The sequence below is a fragment of the Epinephelus moara genome, chromosome 23 (genome assembly GCF_006386435.1).
Source record: "Epinephelus moara isolate mb chromosome 23, YSFRI_EMoa_1.0, whole genome shotgun sequence".
NCBI lineage: Eukaryota > Metazoa > Chordata > Actinopteri > Perciformes > Serranidae > Epinephelus > Epinephelus moara.
This window is the reverse complement of record NC_065528.1, coordinates 21,291,125-21,310,654: the sequence shown is the minus strand read 5'-3', so window position 1 is coordinate 21,310,654 and position 19,530 is coordinate 21,291,125. Positions and strand designations below refer to the sequence as shown.

Here is a 19,530-nt window from a genome sequence, read left to right as displayed (position 1 = left end):
CAGAGATGTGAGTCAACAGTCATTATATATTCAAGGTCTAACACTGTGCGTCACCACTTCCCATTTACAGACCGGCCTGGCTTCCAACTGGCTCTCAGCTGATACTTTTTTCAGACTCATTTCCTTAAAACAAGAACTTGTGGCTGAGATAATGTTTGATACTCACAAAAACGGGCCATTCATATTATTTATTCATCAATCAGTACATATTTTCAAGTCATGGTCTGTTTCATTCACGTTAAGCACAATGAGTTGACCCTGGCCTATTTGGAGTTAGTTGTTCTGCTAATCAGGAAACCGGCTTCACAGGGGACTTGAAAGCGAGTCCTTGGCCTGACACAAGAGAGACAGCCAACTTCCTGACGCTCAGTTCAGACCATTTCAGCCTCTTTGAAGCCGAGAGAGCCCGGAAGAAATCTGTTTCTCCTGATTGGCTGCTGGGACAGACGGAGGATGTAGAGGAGACTTTATCTTAATCAGGTACGAGTTGACTGTTGGGCTCGTTGATGAAGCTAAAACAGCTGGACTTCTGTGATGAGGAGTAACTACCCAGAAGTGTGTTCGTTTGATCACAGCAATTAAATTCATGAATAGTTATTTTAGTTAGTTGGCCAGATATTGATGTTTGGGGAGCATGACTGTGTTTGTAATTATACTCAGTCGTTGATCAAGTTGAAAAATGTTGTTTTGCCTTTTGGATCTGTGAGCAACAAATGAAATAACTGCAGATATTAACCCTTTGCTGTGTGAGGCTTATTACGTTGTCAGCATTTATACTTGTGTACATAAAACATGGCACAGTAACGACAATATTAAACACAAGTACAAATTTGGCTCTGTTATAACTTGCATGGTTCACAGAGAAAAACTTGTTTTGCTAGACACGTCAAAGATAATCTACAACAAAAGATCCCACGTTACAAGCTGCACCGATGGTATGAAATGGTATACACAGAGATATTGGATAAAGCGAGATACCCCACTCAGCTCACTTCCTGATTCAGTGACGTTAGCACCACGCCCCCGTAGGAGACTTGCGGCAGCTCTGAATGTATTGTCGTCAATGAGTAAAATGAACGTGATCACAATTTATGGTCAATTCTTTTGCCCTATAGTCACTAAAATAAATACTGGGTTCGTTTTCCACAAGCCACACATCTTCCCAATATTCTGACACTAAAGCTGCATTTTTCATCCGCACAGATCAAGAGAAAATTAACTTTGTTTGAGCCCTGTCCGTCTCAGAAAACAAGTTCTCTTGAGGGAGAACAGGCTCTGATTGGAGGGAGAGCTAACCACGCCCACTTAGGAGACAGGGAGAGTAACCGTTTTCTTAACATTGGATAAGCCTACGGTGGGGTATCTCCTTTATCCAATATCTCTGGTATACACTTCCGGTCTCCGAAGTGGGCGTGGTCTTCTCTTGCTGGCACATTCAAAACAATACAACACCGTATACATTACAAATTTTATGTCTTTTCCTTGCTTTGCTGCTCGTTTCTATCTGCTAGATTAATAACTGATGTCAACAGAGTGCAAGATCACGTCAGTGCTTCTGAAAAATAGGTCCGGTATACTTCAGCAACTATGGGGCAATAATCTGTACATGTTAACTTTTCTCACTGGAATAAATAGACTCCACTGCTGCTAATCTCACTGCTAAAGGGGCGGGGCAGTGATGAAGTCCACGTGACACGTAGAGGAAATTAATCTAAAGTGGGTTGTTACGGTTTATCAACAGTCTTTGGACATGTTTTCCCACATATACAACATGCTAACGTTATTAGCATAACCCTAAGACATTTTACATTGCATAATTTAGCTTAATGGCTAGCGCAGTTCTCACCTTCTCATATGAAGCCAGGAACAAAAGCAACATTTAACCAAGGTAACGTCACAAACTTCAGCTCCATTATAAGACACGAAATTCCCAGACAAAACAACCGTCTCATATTAGACATGTTTTTCCCACATATACAACATGCTAATGTTATTAGCAGAAGCCTTTGAGATTTTACATTCCATAAATTAGCCTAGAGGCTATCAGAGTTTTTTTCTCAAATGACACCAGAAACAACAGCAACATTTTCATTCATTTTCATTCATTACAACTCACAACATTTCCCCATAGTTTCCCCATAAATACAACATGCTAACATTATTAGCCTAACTCTAGGGCATTTTACATTGCATAAATTAGCTTAATGGCTAGCAGAATTCTCCCCTTCTCATATCACGCCAGGAACAACAGCAACATTTGACCAAGCTAACGCTACAAATTTAAGCCCCATTATGACTCATGAGGTTCACAGACAAAACAGCTGTCTTATATTAAACACATTTTCCCCATATACATAACATGCTATCATTATTAGCACAAGCCTATGACATTTTACATTGAATAAATTAGCTTAGTGGCTAGCGGAGTTTTCCTCTACTCATTTGAAACCTGGAACAACAGCAACATTTAACAAAGGTAACGTTACAACATTTGGCTTCATTACAACTCACAACGTTCACCGACAAAACAACTGTCTCATTTCAGACACGTTTCCCCATAAATACAACATGCTAACATTATTAGCATAAGCCTATGGCATTTTACATTGCATGAATTAGCTCAGTGGCTAGCGGAGTTTTCCTCTTGTAATATGAAGCCAGGAACAAAAGCAACATTTAACCAAGCTAACATTACAAATTTCTGCTCCATCACAACTCACAAGGTTCACAGACAAAAAAAACTGTTATATATTAAACATATTTTCCCCACATACACAACATGCTAACATTATTAGCAGAAGCCTATGGCATTTTACATTGAATAAATTAGGTTAGTGGCAAGCAGACTTTTCCTCTACTCATATGAAGACAGGATAAATCACACACAAGACTTAAAAGGCTTTTTTGTGGAGGCTTTATTGTCTTCACAATTTATTGTTATTGTGAAATTGAAGTCAATAAAAGCTCAGTTTCTGTTGTGCAACATGGGTTTTGGTTTACTAAAATAAACAGGAGATCTGCGTCGCCATGACACATAGATGCATTTCTGGGGAATTGCATGTCAGGCTACGGCATAGGCTACATCATAGGTACAGCGTGGATTCAATGCAGAAGTTAAATCCGGCTTTTGCTGCTGCTGTTAAGAAGAAAATACACCATCTACTGTTGTAGTTCTCTGTGCTTTCACACAACTCTGTGTGTTTAAAGAGTTAAAAATAAGTCGTTTAAGTGGCCTTTTATTCCAACAAACTTCTGACTGGTTATTCTGCTCTCTAGGGAAAAATGCTGGGAGCTGCAGGATGGGCTATTTTTAATCAATGAAAAGATAGATCCAGTGAACTGAGCAGAGAGATAAAATGTAGGTTAGTGCCTTGAATACAAAGTACATTTCATCCTCTGTGTCTCAGGTTTATTTTCAGTAATACATATATTTAAAAAAAGATGAAAATCTTGCCAGATCCTTCTTTTTTTTCATGCCATCAGTGCCCAGCTCTGTTGAACAGCATCCAGCAGCAGTTTATCACTGTTCACACATTGCAAATGATGGAAAGAAACAAATAATTGCATGTGAGCTGGGCATAAAATCTGTCAAATTAATGTCAAATTCCGTCTCAGGCACCAGAAAAGGGAAGAGCCTGTGCACGGCTGGGCATAAATCTCTCACAACTAGGCCACTGGCAGTGCGACAGAGTTTTATGAATGCTATCTGGACATTTATGCATTTTTCCTCTCCTCCCATTTTCGTGCCAGTTTGGCGTGGGACGGAGTGTGGGAAAGCAGCGGTGCCACTTCTCTGCCGGGGTATTGTTCTGCCAGTGGTGTCGCTGACGTATGATGTTTGAACACACCCTTAATGCTCACTTCCTGACCCTGTCAGCCTACAGATATACAAACTAAACAGAGTTGATAAAAAAAGGAAATATTTGATAAACATCTTTATGTATCGTGCGTCTGCAGCATTTAGTGAGGAGATGAAATTTATATAAGGCTGTCTTTATTAAGGCTGAAAGAATATTGGTGAGGAATCATAGAGCCAGAGCTCATCTTACTCTTTCATCTTCATCACCGTCTCCTCATTGCCTGCCATCGTGCAGTGGCCACATACTGGCAGGATTATAGCAGCTGATAATCAGCCAATGAATGAATCACTCAGGGCCAGCCAGAGAGCGTAACGGCTTTACGCATGATCGTTCAACCTTGCACTGTGATGGATGGGTTGGTACTTCTAGGATTTATAAAAAAGAAAAAAAGATCAGATCACCATCTCCACGTGTTCAGTTGCCTCATGTGGTGCAGTACAATGGGCTCCCCACTGCAGTGACCATTGAGCTGAAATTTATGGGATTTTTATCCCCAACCAGCTGTGGCGTTGGCTGGGAACAAAGCCATGAACATTGTTTTCCTTCCAACTCCACATAGAATTAGGACACCGCTTCATATAGATTACATATTGTGTCATACATGTGTGTGTGTGTGTGTGTGTGTGTGTGTGTTTGTGTGTGTGTGTGCACATACACACAGCCTGTAAATCAGATTAGCCGCTGACCCACGACCCCCGTGCATGTCTCAGAAACTCTGTGCACTCTATGATCACTTTCTAATCCTGTTAGAACTGGATTAACACAGAGGTGATCTGGACCCTGACACCCACCCACACATGCACTCGCTCCAGCTCTCTTTAATTCACTGGCCTTTATCCCCCTGTTGGTGCTCGTGAGAGGGCATTGAAACGATGACAGTGAAATCAATAATTGGTAACGGATGCGATGAGAGCTTACTCTTGAAATGCAAATCGGTTTGAGAGGTCAGAAAAACTTGATGTTTGAAATCAATGTCAGAAAATGATCAAACATTTGTTCATGATTTAATCAGGACGAGTCAATGGAAGCATAGCTGATGCTTTCACGTAGATAGATAGGTAGGTCGATAGAAAGGTAGGAAGGAAGGTAGGTAGTTAGAAAGGTAGGTGGGTGATACATAGGTAGGTAGGTAGGTAGGTAGGTAGATACATAGGTAGGTAGGTAGATAGATACATAGGTGGAACGGTAGGTAGATAGGTGGCTTTGATACATAGGTAGGTAGGTAGGTAGGTAGATTGATACATAAGTAGGTAGGTAGGTAGGTAGATAGATAGATACATAGGTAGATAGGTAAGTGGGTAGATTGATACATAGATAGGTAGGTAGGTAGGTAGGTAGGTAGGTAGGTAGATTGATACATAAGTAGGTAGGTAGATAGATACATAGGTAGGTAGGTAGGTAGAACGGTAGGTAGGTAGGTGGGTTTGATACATAGGTAGGTAGGTAGGTAGGTAGGTAGGTAGGTAGGTAGGTAGATTGATACATAAGTAGGTAGGTAGGTAGGTAGGTAGATTGATACATAAGTAGGTAGGTAGGTAGATAGATTGATACATAGGTAGGTAGGTGGGTAGATTGATACATAAGTAGGTAGGTAGGTAGATAGATAGATACATAGGTAGATAGGTAAGTAGATTGATACATAAGTAGGTAGGTAGATAGATACATAGGTAGGTAGGTAGAACGATAGGTAAGTAGGTGGGTTTGATACATAGATAGGTAGGTAGGTAGGTGGGTTTGATACATAGGTAGGTAGGTAGATTGATACGTAGGTAGGTAGTTAGATTGATACATAGGTAGGTAGGTAGGTAGGTAGGTAGGTAGGTGGGTAGATAGATACATAGGTAGGTAGATAGATACATAGGTAGATAGGTAGGTAGATTGATACATAAGTAGGTAGGTAGATAGATACATAGGTAGGTAGAACGGTAGGTAGAACGGTAGGTAGGTAGATAGGTAGATTGATACATAGGTAGGTAGGTAGGTGGGTTTGATACATAGGTAGATAGATACATAGGTAGATAGGTAGGTAGATAGATAGATACATAGGTAGATAGGTAGGTAGATTGATACATAAGTAGGTAGGTAGATAGATACATAGGTAGGTAGGTAGGTAGGTAGAACGGTAGGTAGGTAGGTGGGTTTGATACATAGGTAGGTAGGTAGGTAGGTAGGTAGATTGATACATAGGTAGGTAGGTAGGTGGGTTTGATACATAGGTAGGTAGTTAGGTAGGTAGGTAGTTAGATTGATACATAGGTAGGTAGGTAGGTAGGTGGGTAGATAGATAGGTAGGTAGGTAGGTGGGTAGATTGATACATAGGTAGGTAGGTAGATACATAGGTAGGTAGGTAGGTAGGTAGGTGGGTAGATTGATACATAGGTAGGTAGGTAGGTAGAACAGTAGGTAGATAGGTGGGTTTGACACATAGGTAGGTAGATGGGTAGGTAGGGAGGGAGGTAGATAGATAGATAGATAGATAGATAGATAGATAGATAGATAGATTAGACTAAAAGTAAGGCCAGCTTGCTGCTACACTAAAGAGTGGAAGAGTAGTCAATGACCGATGAAGTCTATCTGACCAAACTGTTGCATGTGAGACCAGCTGCCGCTGACGTTAACTAAGCTTTTTTCTGTCATAACTTAAGGTTCAGATGTCGAATGACTCAAAATTCCCATCTGGTTCAAAGATACAGTTCAAAACGACCAACATCTAAAAAGTGACAGTGGCGTGACTTGAAGCGGTATGAAAGTAGTCGGCTGGAAATGTTTTAATGTCTGGTTATCCAGCCGATGGCCGGCACTCATGGAAAACTGTTCCTGTGAGGTAGTGCCACAAAATCTGTTGTCATTCAAAGAGACATCACAGCATTTCCAGCTTGGACTATTCCACCAAAAGCGGGTATTTTAAGCCAAAACATGATCTTTTCCCAAATGTAACCTGTTGTTTTTGTGCCTAAACTTAACTACATGTTAACCCCCCAAGATTTCTCACACTGCTCTCGCTCAGCTTCACAATTTATTTGTTAACACTAACGTTTCAATCTGACTGGACCTTCGTCACGAGTGCTCAACACCATTACTTCCAACATTGAATTTAAATAGAAACTGTCCTACCCACATACAAATGAACAAGGGAACAAGAAAAACATAGGAAAAACTCAGGCTTCTTACACAATAAAGTCACTGGTCATATTTATATCTATGAAAAGTAATGCAATATAATCTGTACATAACCCACATTATTGTGAGCCAATAGGCTGTAATCATGTGACCTATGCACTGCAGGCTGTCCTCAGTGGCATGGTCACACATGAGCGAATGCTGGTGAGTGACCATCATCATCATGCTCAGACAATACTTACTACGGGTGTGTCACACAGAAAGCTAGCTTGTTAGCCAGTATTAGTTAGCTTGCTAATTAATACTGCAGATTCTCTCATATGGGGCAGTTTGTATTTTTCTTTACCAATATCATGCAGTATCATCTGGTTAAACACAGCAACAATACCTCCCTCACTGGTTGAGGCTGCGACTTTACCGGTCAAAGTACCAGTTGTTTTATTCACCTCTTTGCTCGCATTAAATGAAAGTGAACAGAAGGCGAGTATTTGCTGGTGTTAATTTTGGATTGCAGTCTTGTGTGACTTTGCCCATAGATGGGAGCAAAGTAGGAAGTCAGGTTACATATAGCATAATGAGCCACAGAGTCCGCGTAGGGAGGTATTTAGGGTGAATGATTAGGTCAAACAAACCAAGGACTTTGACCCAGGAGATGTTGATGCTGTTCTTGTACCACGTGAAACCAAAGCCCCGTTTCCACCAAAACTTCCTGTATGGTACCTTTGGAACCAGAAGTAACCCTTCAGACATGGTACCTAGACGCTAATGTTTCCACCACAAACAGTACTCTTAAAAGCGGGCGGGGTTGTTGTCACTCACTGCTCCCTCTAGCACTTGACCACTCAACAGAATGCAGTGTTCACAGCTCCACGTTTTAGTACCAGATCTGTGTGCTAGGTACCCCAACAGAAAGGGGACCAAAAATGGGGACGGTACTGAACGGTTCCATTGGTACCATCCACAACTTTACATGGTACTGCACGGTGGAAACGGGGCTCAATAGTCAACGTCGATTTATTTTAAGACAAATGTCACATTGCGATGTTGTCACGTGGTAATGTCATGTTAAGGATTAAACATAACGTGACGATGCCATAGAAGTAGCCCAACCATGATTCTTTTCCTAAACATAGCCTAACCAAAAAGGGCGCTAATTTGTAAGATGTCATATGAACTGTTGTATGAGGACATATTAAAATGTTCCCTACTGGAGTCAGTCTTGGGGTGTTGCAGTTAAGGTGCATGGCCCTTTAACTCTGTTTTTGAGAAGTCCTCTGTGACTCTTGTTTCTCTTCACCATTTAAGGACAAATTAGATGTAAATACATGCTGATCCGGGCAGATTTAGCTTGTTTATAAAGGTGGCAGCCCTGTAAGCGTACTCTTCTTTAGTGGCTCCACCTCAACACATTTCCCACTGTGCTGCTGTGATATGGATTTGTTTTGTCCCTTCAGTACGGAGGATTTCTCTTCTTGCAGAGTCTTAATCATCTGCGTTCCCGTAACTCCCGCACAAAGCCGGCAGCATCAGTGGTGTGTTTACTTCAGCGGTGCGCCCAAGATTAGCATTGTGTGAATAGGCCTGTCTGCCGCAGCTCTTGGCCTGTGTGCTTAATTAGCGCTCAGATTGCTCAGTAAGGAGATGGAAATTTAATAGATCTTGGCCAGATGACGGGCACTGAAAAGGGGCTCGGAGGCAGACCAGTTCACATGAGTTACATTAATAAGGGAGAGTCTAAAGATAAAAAGGATAAAGGAGCAGAAAGGAAGAAGGTAATGGTGACAAGGCGGGGGAATAAGATGGATAATATTGAATTCATAAAGACTAGAAATAAAGATAAAAGAGTGGATGGCGGTGGGGAAGTGGGTGGCTAGAAATAAAGACATAATATTCACAAACGGAAAATAAAAAGAGGAAAATGAACAAAGAGGTGATGATATGCATTAAATAATGTCCAGCCCAGTGTCCATTAACAGTGCTGTTTTCAGGATGATTGGCTAATCCATCTCATTAATGCCATCAGGGAGCAAGAGGATGCACTCTGCTACAAAAGGTTGTAATTCAGCCAGTCCTGATTACGTTAAGTGATGGCAGTTTATACTGCAGATGTTTATTAGAGCGGAGCGGGCCGGCTGGTGCGCACGCTGCGGACAGACAGGCTGGATGAGAGCCCAAATATTTAAAACAGACTCAAGTGCGGTGTTTTGCAAACGCAGTTAATATTGTTGTTCTTTTAATAGGGCGCACAAAAACATTTAAACTAAAGGTAGGTTTATTGAGTCAGACCGCAGAGTGGGAGGGAGAGTAATGCACTGTGGTGTGTGTCTGTCATCTGAAATCTGTAAACTGAACTTTACAAGGACGCAGTTACAGAAACAAGCCATTTTTGTTAAATGCAGCCTGATTGAATTTCCATAATAATTATTTATAATGGTAAGAGATAGCTGTTTAGAATCGCCCGTGGAGCTTACAGTGCTTTATGTTCATATGTGTAAATGGGTGTGCTTGTGTGTGGATAGGAGCTGTACATATACACATAACCTGTATAAAGCTTTATGAATCTTCTCGTCTAATTTATCTAATTTAAAAAAACGTACCACGTGGCATTTTTGACCACTAGAAGCTGTATTTACGCAATTTTTTTCCTTGTCGACCAGTAGTCCTCATTGAGGGTCATTAGTCGACTAGTCGCCTGCATGTTTACGATATTAATGTAATTATTAAATGATATATTTTGGGCGGGGCAACACGATGGTTTGAGTTGAAGGTGTGAGAAAGAATAGTATCAGTAACATTGTTAACACTGTGCTACATTACAGAGAAATACAAAACCGTACTAATGAACCTTCATTAATATAGGCCTATATTTTATCTACAAGTGCACGTCACACACTGAGCGAGCCGCCTGTTAATGACGCTGTCGGCAAAGCAGTAATGATTGTGCTAAATCATATAGGTTTTGATTTATTTAGAGAGTTCCACTCTTTTTTTGTCCTGCAACTAAGCCACTAATGAAATCTTCCCGACTAATGACCGTTCTGGTCGACCAACATTTGGTTGACCATTAGGGGGCGGCCTTAGAAGCGACAAAGATAAACATAACTTTGTGTACTGGAAAACTCCACAGAACACCTTTTAATATTAAGAAGATTTTCAGTACTTGTTGGTGACAGGTCGAAACCCTTAAGTTACATGACTGTTGTGCACTGAGGAGGGCTTAGTCAAAGACTGTTCATTTAATCCCCCTGTACACATGTAACACATGTAAACATATAATTAAAGAGTATTCTGACAGATTAGGGTGCTTCAACTTTTTTATCACCACTTTTGAATATTGTCAGTCCATTAAATGGCTGTCATAAATTGTTATCACTTTCATTATAGTAAAGGATAAACTTACCCTAAGACCAGAAGGTGCCTTTCCGACACATCCTTGTATGTTTTAAACACGTGGTTAATGTGAAACGGTCGCAGTTTGGTTTAGGTTTAGGAATAAGTCATGGCTTGGGTTAAAACAGGTGTTTGTTACCTAACCATTAGGTATGCAGGTTAACTTGTGTTACATATGTTATGTAAGTTAATGGTATACAATGCAGGATTGTTGCCAGTAAGCAAAAGTCAGCCACAGATTAACTCTCAATTGCCGTTTCATTTGTGTTTTTTCGGCACCGTGTCTCTCAGATACCTGCTGCTTATGGTCTGGCACCTGGCCGCTACCTTTTTATAAAGTGCCGACCTCACCTGATCGCTGTGGGGGTAAACACCCATAAACACCCTGAACACAGAAAATAAGAAGAAAATAAGAAAATACAGGCAGAGGGTAGACTCTTTGCTAAAAAAATATACCACTACACACTTCTAGTGGGTCATAAGTGATGGTTGAGAGGGATTACTTCTGTGTGAATCTTTCCATAGTCTTTCAGGAAAATTCTGCATAATATATATTTAAGTATGATACATATGTGATGCAAGTTGACTTTTTGTACGAAAGTTAGAATAAACCTGGGAGCCAAAACAAACACAAACTTTATTCTGGGTGAAAGTCCTGTGTTTGTTTGACCCACCCGTCCACCCTGACCACCTTCCTATGCAGATTTTGTCGCTCGTTATACCACGTCTCTTGACTTCCTTTATTGCTCCTGTCACAATTAGTACAGCTTAACAACAAATGCAAATACAGGAGGTGCCGCAGATTTATGCTCCCGATGACAACTGATAACAGCCAGTTAATGGGCGAAAACATTTGAAGCGGGAGCTTTTTATGGCTGCTCCACCTCAGCTGTATGTTTTAGAGATACAGTGATTTCCATTCCTTCCATACACCCATACTAAATCATGGAGTGATCTTTGAAAAAAAAAACCCTCTTCCTCCATTTGTCTTCATCTCCTTTGCGGCTGATGGAGTATTATAACGAATAATGGCTTTTACATAAAGTCATCTAATCAGTGTACAGGAAATGTCAGTCCCTTATTTTTTTTTTGCAAATTTCAATGTATATTTGCGTACTGTCCCTAAAAGAGACCCAAGTCCATGCCTGTAAGCAGCCACAGTACATGAAAAAGCAAATCAGTGGTGGTGAGATCACTGCTGGGGAGGCGGTGGAGTGCCTAATTTGCATATTGAAAAGACACATACCCAAACACTGAAAGACAGCCAATTTTCTCTCCACTAAGAGCAGTGGACAGGTGAAAGAAGACCTCACCCTATTACAAATGGACCCCTAAAAAAAATGTCTCTTTTCAGCCCCCGGTGGAAATCCTTCCAATCTCACCTCCCCCCACAAAATAGAAGAAGAAAATTGAAAGGACCCAACCCGTCCTGTACTTTGAGGATTGTGAATAGAGTGCCCCGCAGCCTGCCTGCCTGCCTGCCCCACATACGGTGGCTGAATACAAAAGACCCCCCTCTGTAAGAGCAATCACTACGGGAGACCACTCTATCTGCACCGCTGCAGCGACACGTCTCAATGAAGCCGTCAGCGGAAGGCTCTGCTGTCACACGCACATGTGCGAACACAAAGACGGACACCTTGCATGTAGCTATTTATTCCTTGAGCCTTTCCAGGCACAGACCGGTACTTTCAACCCATTCCCAAACCCTCATGGCCAGTGCTTTCTTTTCATCCCCCAGTGGCGGGCAGGGAGTGGGGAGGGAGATGAGTGGTTGGCGCTGATTTGAATATTTAAATTATTTATCACCAGAGAGTATTGAGATCCAAGGCATGCCAGGGGACACAAGGGAGCCGGGTGAGGGTGAATCTAGCCATGTTTGGGTTTGATAGTGTGCTAAGCGAATGGAAAAACATGGCCACAGAGGCAGATTTGGGTTCACATGTTATTTATTCTCTTTCTGTAATGAATCAAAATCTTTTATGTGAATTTTGAGGATGAAGTCGATGTAATGTGAAACTGCTGTAGTCTCTCAGGACACTATTGTAAACACAGCATTCATAAAACTTTCAATGCTGATAATCATTACATTCCAACATATGTTCAGCGCTCCGAGTCTTCTCGCCATCATGTCATTCTCCGCACTGTACTGGGACTGTAAAACGTTTTATAAATAATAGCTCGCTGTAGATCTACAGTAAAAAACAAAAGAGGTTTGTAAACTGGATGATGTAATGCTCCGAGCCCTCAGAAATATCGGACAAGGGAGAGTTTCACTTTGGTTTGTTGCAACTGAGAGCCTGAGAAACACACACTTGCCTTCCCCTGACTGAGAACAATCCTGGGAAATTGAGGAATTTACTACAGCTCACGCGATGACAGGGCCGTCAAAGGAAAAAAACACTTCAATTAGGATTAACACATTGAGCAATTCTCGCTTTGACTCCGGATTCATTTTACCCTCATTGTCAGTCTTTCCCTTTTACCTTGCCTGCTCTCAGCACAGGCTGGCAGCCCCGATCTCTCCCTCCCTCTTCTTTATGCACTCAGCACTAAGTTACAATCTCTAGACAAAGGAAGTCCTCGGCTGGCCCCCCTGTCGCTGTCCTTTTCCCTCTCTGCTGCGCCATGCACAAGCACAGAAACAGCGCTGGTCGTAATCAAACCCTGAGAAAAGACGATTGCCATTAAGGTCAACGTGATCAAATCTTGGAAACACAGAGTTTATGGCCCTGTCTACATGTATACAGAGTTTTGAGAATGGATATTTTTTCTCTTAGTTTAAAAACAAAACAAAAATCTGTCCACACAGCCTTTGTTTTACAAAATCAGGCTGTTCTCACACCTACGAAAAGTAGTGCACCACAATACCTATATAACCCACATAATCATAAACCAGTAATTCATATATAATCCCTGTGATCCGGAAAAGCTGCAATCATGTAAGCAATGTGCAAATGGGGGTAAAAAAGGAAGTAGTATAAAGGCTGAAAATCAGCGAACAGAGGCAGGTTGAGGTGGTGGATCGGTCAAACAAACAGAGGACTGCCCCCAGGAGACCAGTGTCCATGTCCTGTGATTTTAGGGTGCTTTCAGACCTAGAGTTGTCTTGTTTTGGCCCGAATCAGGGACTCATTTTGTTAAAAAGTTGTATAATTGCCGAGAGTTGGTTTGTGTTCTCACGGCAGCATTTACAAGCGGACCAGATCAAATGCCTTGTGTGAGAAAGCTGCTCTTGATTGGTCAGAATTTCCATGTGGGAAAAATCCAGGAAGTAAACAAAACATTGAAGAAGAGTACACTTGCAAGATAAATGTGACACTTTCTAACGTCACAATGGAGGGACAACTACGCAGGTTGATTTTAGCGCTGCTCATCGTGGACTATATTGCTGTCATTGTTCATTTTAGTCAAACCATACAGTTTGAAAACGAGGCGCGGCTCCAACTAGAAAACAATGTTTTGATGCATTGGATGTGCTGAATGTGCATATTAAGGCAGTACAGGAGGAGGTGCACATTAATAATCCTCCAGGACTGTAACATGCTCATGTTTAACCCAAACAATGTGTCATGTGACTGCAGTTGGTTCAGATCCAGGTCGGATCACGTTCTCACCACAAACGAACCACACCAGAGTTCGTTTGTAACCAGACCACCTCTTCAAGAAGGTCTCAGCCCGATTGTTTTGGTGCACACCTGAGTGTAATTGCTGTGTTCACACCTGCCCAAACAAACCGCACTTAGGGGGCAAACAAACTTGAGTTGGATTGAACCAAACCAAACAGGGCAGGTGTGAAAGAACCCTAAACCTAACCTACATAACTTTACGTACAACTTTTAACATCATTTGTGGGGCGCTTATTTGTTGGATTTCATAAGTACCATTGTATGAGGATTTGTTGACACAATGTCTCCGTCCACACTAGGGTGCAAAAATGACACCTAAACACTCCGTTTTACCACATGGACACAAAGTAACCTGAATTTTGAAAAATCTGTACCTTACAAGGTGTTTTCAGAAAGTATGAATTATGAATTACTGACCTAAAACCAAGCAGCAAAAAATGAAACCAAAGCCGTACTGTCAAAAAAACTGCAGTTCTTTGAATGGCCACTAGAGGCTGGCTTCAATAAACTCCCATATTAAAAATGTGCAATTTAACAGCATTTTTATGTAACTTAGCAGCGTGCATTTCATTAAGGCTTTGAATTTACACATAATTAATGAGTGACAGACTGACTGCTGTTAGTGTCCTCAGCTTCTCAGTCAGTTCCACCCCTCACTGCTCCACAGCTCCAGCCTCTCTCCCAAATATGGTCACTTCTGGCTTTTAAAAAAACAAGATGGTGACCGCTGAAATTCCAAGTAGCTATGTCCATTATTTTAAACAGTCTGTGCCTAAAACTCTCCGTTTTGTGTAGACATGGCCTGTGACATTCACTCTCACATAACCATATGTTTTCATATTGCAACATGCAAATACAGTATGAGGCCCGGTGTTGTGTTTTCCTTAGAGGATGGGTTTTCACGATAAGGTGATTTGAAAAAAGATTTCCTTTGTTTGCTGCAGTACTGGAGTGAGCTTGGTACTCGGTAGGTGGTATTGTCTGCAGCTGATTGTGGTTTCATGAACTTTTTGCATCAAATTACTATTTTCTTCTTTCAATCTGATTGTGGAGCCACTTTCTTTGTTTTGTGATGTAGCATTTCTATTTTTTTTTCCAGCAGGCTGCAAAGCTTCAAGAATCTTTTTTTTTAAGTAATACTTAATGTCTTGTGGGGGATTCTCCCATTTGCCTACGAGTTGTTGTAGCTGCCATTCATCACTCTTAATCCCTGCGGTGAACCTCATTTGTTGCAGTCTGTGAGTGTACACGAATGCAGCTCGTGTCCTCAGTAATGATCCGCTAATTATGAGACTCCACAGCAGCCTTGGGGGTGTGAAACCACCTGTGTGTACGTGTGTGTGTCTGTGACATATGTACATGCTGTGTGTGAGGGAGAGACTCGTCTGGGTATTTAATCACACACTCTGTGGCCTGTTTATTACATTTGGTGTCCTCGCTGCATTTGTCTATTAGATTTCACTTATGACTGGATCGTCAGCAACATGGAAAACATATTATTCCATACGAGGCCGTGCTGTTCGTACGGTTTTCAGATTTTTGAAAATTAATGATTTATTCATACTCACATGTTAAAATGCTTAGTTTCAGTATATAAGCAGCCCCTCCACCATTATTTGGGGAATTGTTGCAGCCTGAAAAGCCTCATTTCAAGTTAGCTTTTCTCAAAAATTGGAATGGATGTTGCAACATTTTTAGGTGTTTTTTTTTTTTTTTTTATGCTGCAGTGCGGGCGACGTCTGTGATTGGAGGTGTTATGTTTTCAGGTTGTCCATCTGTCCTTATTCTCTTGAATGCGATATCTCAGGAATGCCTAGGCATTTCTTCAAATTTGGCACAAACGTCCTCTTGAACACAACGATGAACTGATCAGAATTTGGTGGTCAAAGGTCAAGGTCCCTGTGACCTTGTTTGAGCAAGATATATCTCGATCACCTTGAGGGATTTCTCCAAATTTGGCACAAACGTCACACAATTCTAGTTTAGCAATGAAATTGTGAGAGCATGTGAAAAATTAGTTACGATTAATTAATTCATTCATTAATTCATTAAAAGTCGTAATTAGATTGTTCAAGTAAGCAAAAAAATGCACTATTTTGAGTTTGCAATTTAATGTTAGCGCTAACATGCACATTTAGTCTAACTCGCTGTGATTTTCCCAGCACTTAAACAATAGATCTGGATGTAACAGCCTCTGTTGTGGTGATTTTCTTGTGTGTTGTCCATGCATTTTAGCCACTCTGTGGGTGTTTTGTAGAAAAGTGTTCGTCAATCCATGTCGTACGTCCATGTCCACCAAAACACTGCAAAGGGTGCAAAACAGTTTACACCCGCTGTCATTGAGACCATCAGGAAAGGCCTTGCACGGCCTGTAGCAGTAATTTTTGTTGGTAAATGTGGGATGTAGGATTGGTTGAATTTGCATTAATTGTTGGAATTGTGATGTGATGGTGTAGTGGTTAGCATTGTTGCCTCACAGCAACCAGGTTTCTGGTTCGAACCCTGAGGTGGGGGAGCCCTTCCGTGTGGAGTTTGCATGTTCTCCCTGTGTCAGCGTGGGTTTCCTCTGGGTACTACGGCTTCCTCCCACAGTCCAAAGACATGCAGGTTAATTGGTGACTCTAAATACAATAGGTGTGAATAATTAAATAATAGAACAGACACGACATGAAAGTAACAACTTATAAAACACTTTAGTGTATAAAAACTGAGGAGATAAACACATAGTTAAACACATAGGCTCCAGCCCCCTGCGACCCTTAACAGAATAAGTGGTTATAGAAAATGAATGAATGAATGTTGCAATTGCCACATCAGCTATATATAATTCTTTTTATAAAACCTAAAGCTGCTTGCTATCTATTTTTTAACAGCTGTATTACCAATAGATCACAAGACGACTTAAAATTGTATTTCTTCTTCTCTTTTTAGCCGAGCCATCAAGACCAACCAGGACCTCCTTCCTGAGACTCCGTGGACCAACATCCTGTACGACGACTTCTGGGGCACCCTGCTCACCCACAGCGGCAGCCACAAGTCCTACCGCCCACTCTGCACCCTCTCCTTCCGCCTCAACTACACCCTGCATGGCCTGCGTCCCTGGGGCTACCACCTGCTGAACGTGGTGCTGCATGGGCTGGTCACCGCCCTCTTCACGGCCTTCAGTCGCCCGCTCCTTGGCGGAGGCCTGTGGAGCCTTCTGGCTGGACTTCTCTTTGCTTCTCACCCAGTTCACACTGAAGCAGTCGCCGGTGTGGTCGGGAGGGCGGACGTTGGCGCTGCATTGTTTTTTTTGCTGTCTCTTCTCTGCTACGTGAGACACTGCGGGCTTCGCAGGGACCCACGTGGGACTTTTCAGACCAGGCGATGCGGCAGCGGCAGCGGCTCTGTCACCCGGTGCTGGGCCTGGATGCTGGGCAGCCTGTGGTGCGCAGCAGCCAGTATGCTGTGGAAGGAGCAGGGGGTGACGGTGCTGGCTGTGTCGGCTGTGTACGACCTCTTTGTGTTCCAGAGGCTCCGGTTTCGCCAGGCGCTTCTCCTCCTGCTAGGAAAGGTAAATGAATGCATGCCACAGGGGCCGGTGTGTTCAGGGGCTCTTGGCGTCTCCGCCAGTTTCCTCTTCCTTCCCTCAGAGGCATACCTCATCCAGCCAGCTGTTAATGGTTCCTGTATGGTGGATTAAGTTTTGTGTGTGCATGCTGTTTGCTTTTCATTAGGGGTGTAATTAGGAAAGCTGTTTGCCGGTGCAAACCGCACAGTTGGTGCATGAAAAGTAAGCTATTCTCATTTGTCATCTGCTAAACAGGAAGAAACTATATGCACAAGGGAAGTTTTCCACTTCCTCGCTACTTCAGTTTGCTGCAGTAAACAGATACACATTAATGCAAGGAAATTTAGATTAGGATCTCAGCCTCATTATGTGTGTTTGTATGCGTTTCGGGAAAGAGAGCAGTTGCACAGGAAAAGCTATTTTCGGGGCGAGTTGTTTTTTCTCCCAATTCAAAGTGACAAAAGGTATGTGCAGGAAAACAATAACACGTCCTACTCTGGTAAATGATTTGTTCCACTTGTCAGGTAAGGACTCCAAACATACGGACACACACTGCAGGAAAAGAACAAACTGCAGGGCTCCATTTTCCCCTTCAAACCCAAGTTATCCGAGGAAGACAACCTTGACGCAGTGACTCATCTGATTATGGGGATCAGTGTTTGACTGGAAAAGCTCCTCTCACAGGCACTCTACATTTGATTAGGGAAACTGCTCCTTAGCCAACATGATGGCCCTCGTAAAATGCATAACTAGCGTAATAAAAAGTCCCCTTGGGTTTACCGAGCAAGGACAGTCTGGCTCTGTGTGGTGCGTGTGTGTGCCTGGGAGTCTTTTTATAGTTGTTTCTTCTTGAGGAAACATCTATAAATACCTCTGTTTGTTGCAAAGGTTGTGATGTAACCTTGTATAGTACATCACAAATGTCCTATGGAACTTTCTGGTATATACAAACTGCAGTACATTACAAACTTGTGTGTGACCGTCTTATTTACACAGCGAGGCTCAGAATGAAAACATGCTCTGCCTCCGAGTGTGTGCGGCTTTACCGTACCTGTGGGGCAGCTTCTCCAGTAGTCGTTTCTGGCGGAATGATAACCCACAACTGTTATTAGAGGGCCTGCGGTGAGCGGCGCACAGAGATCAGAGAGGGGAGAGGGAGGGAGTTATGATGTTTTTTCTTCTCGCTTTCTGGCAGGAGTGACTCACGCCTGTGTGTGTGTGTGTGTTCTTTCTCGACTGTTAGGCCTGAGCACAGATGCAAAACAACACCTGTCTTTCAAATTGTACCCAGTCGTTTATTAAAAGCTGCTAAATCATGTTAGTGTACCCATGCAGCAGGAAGAAGGATGGAAGTCTTTTGTAGATGATGAAGCAGACAAATGTTTAATCGTGACTGCAAATCAGAGACAATGAAGAGAGGGATGGTAGATTGCAAAAGAAAATGGGACTTCTTTTGCACTTCTCGAAGGGATAGTTTGGATTTTTTGAAGTGTGAGGTACTTATTATTAATCAGTGTATTACCTACAGTGAATGTCAGTCGGCACGCCCCCAGTTTGGAGAAGCAGACAGGAGTACTGACACAGAAGCTAAGCAGTGTACTGCTGTAGAATGTATTTTAGGCACCTAAAAAAAAACAGTAACGGTTTAAGTGTAGTCATATTGAGAGTCATATTTGCATCACTTTACTTTTCCATCAGATCGCCCACTCCAATAGGCCAACCAATGAAAGCTTCAGTTTACCATCTGTGTTTTCGTCAAATCCACCAGACTCCTAACCTGGAAATCCAGACCCAAATCTAGAAAGATTTAGGGTCTGGCCATTAGGGTTGGGTCGGTTCTCGGTAATACCAATTCGGTTCGGTACTCCGTCTTGAACCGGTTTTTTTTTTTTTTTTTTTTTTTTTTTTTTGAGACCGACCGGACCGCATACGTCATTTTACAGCCTGTGTCTGCCTCTTCGCCAAGCGCACAGCGAGCAG

The 19,530-nt window shown here is 42.2% G+C and overlaps 1 protein-coding gene across 1 annotated transcript in view; it reads left to right on the top strand.

Annotated features, from left to right (window-relative positions):
* Window positions 1–19,530, top strand: part of tmtc2a (transmembrane O-mannosyltransferase targeting cadherins 2a) — a 101,604-nt gene that overhangs the window by 30,595 nt on the left and 51,479 nt on the right. Inside the window, exon 2 of the mRNA XM_050036658.1 lies at window positions 16,932–17,553. Coding sequence (XP_049892615.1) covers window positions 16,932–17,553 — 622 coding nt within the window. The remainder of the gene's footprint in view (window positions 1–16,931; window positions 17,554–19,530) is intronic.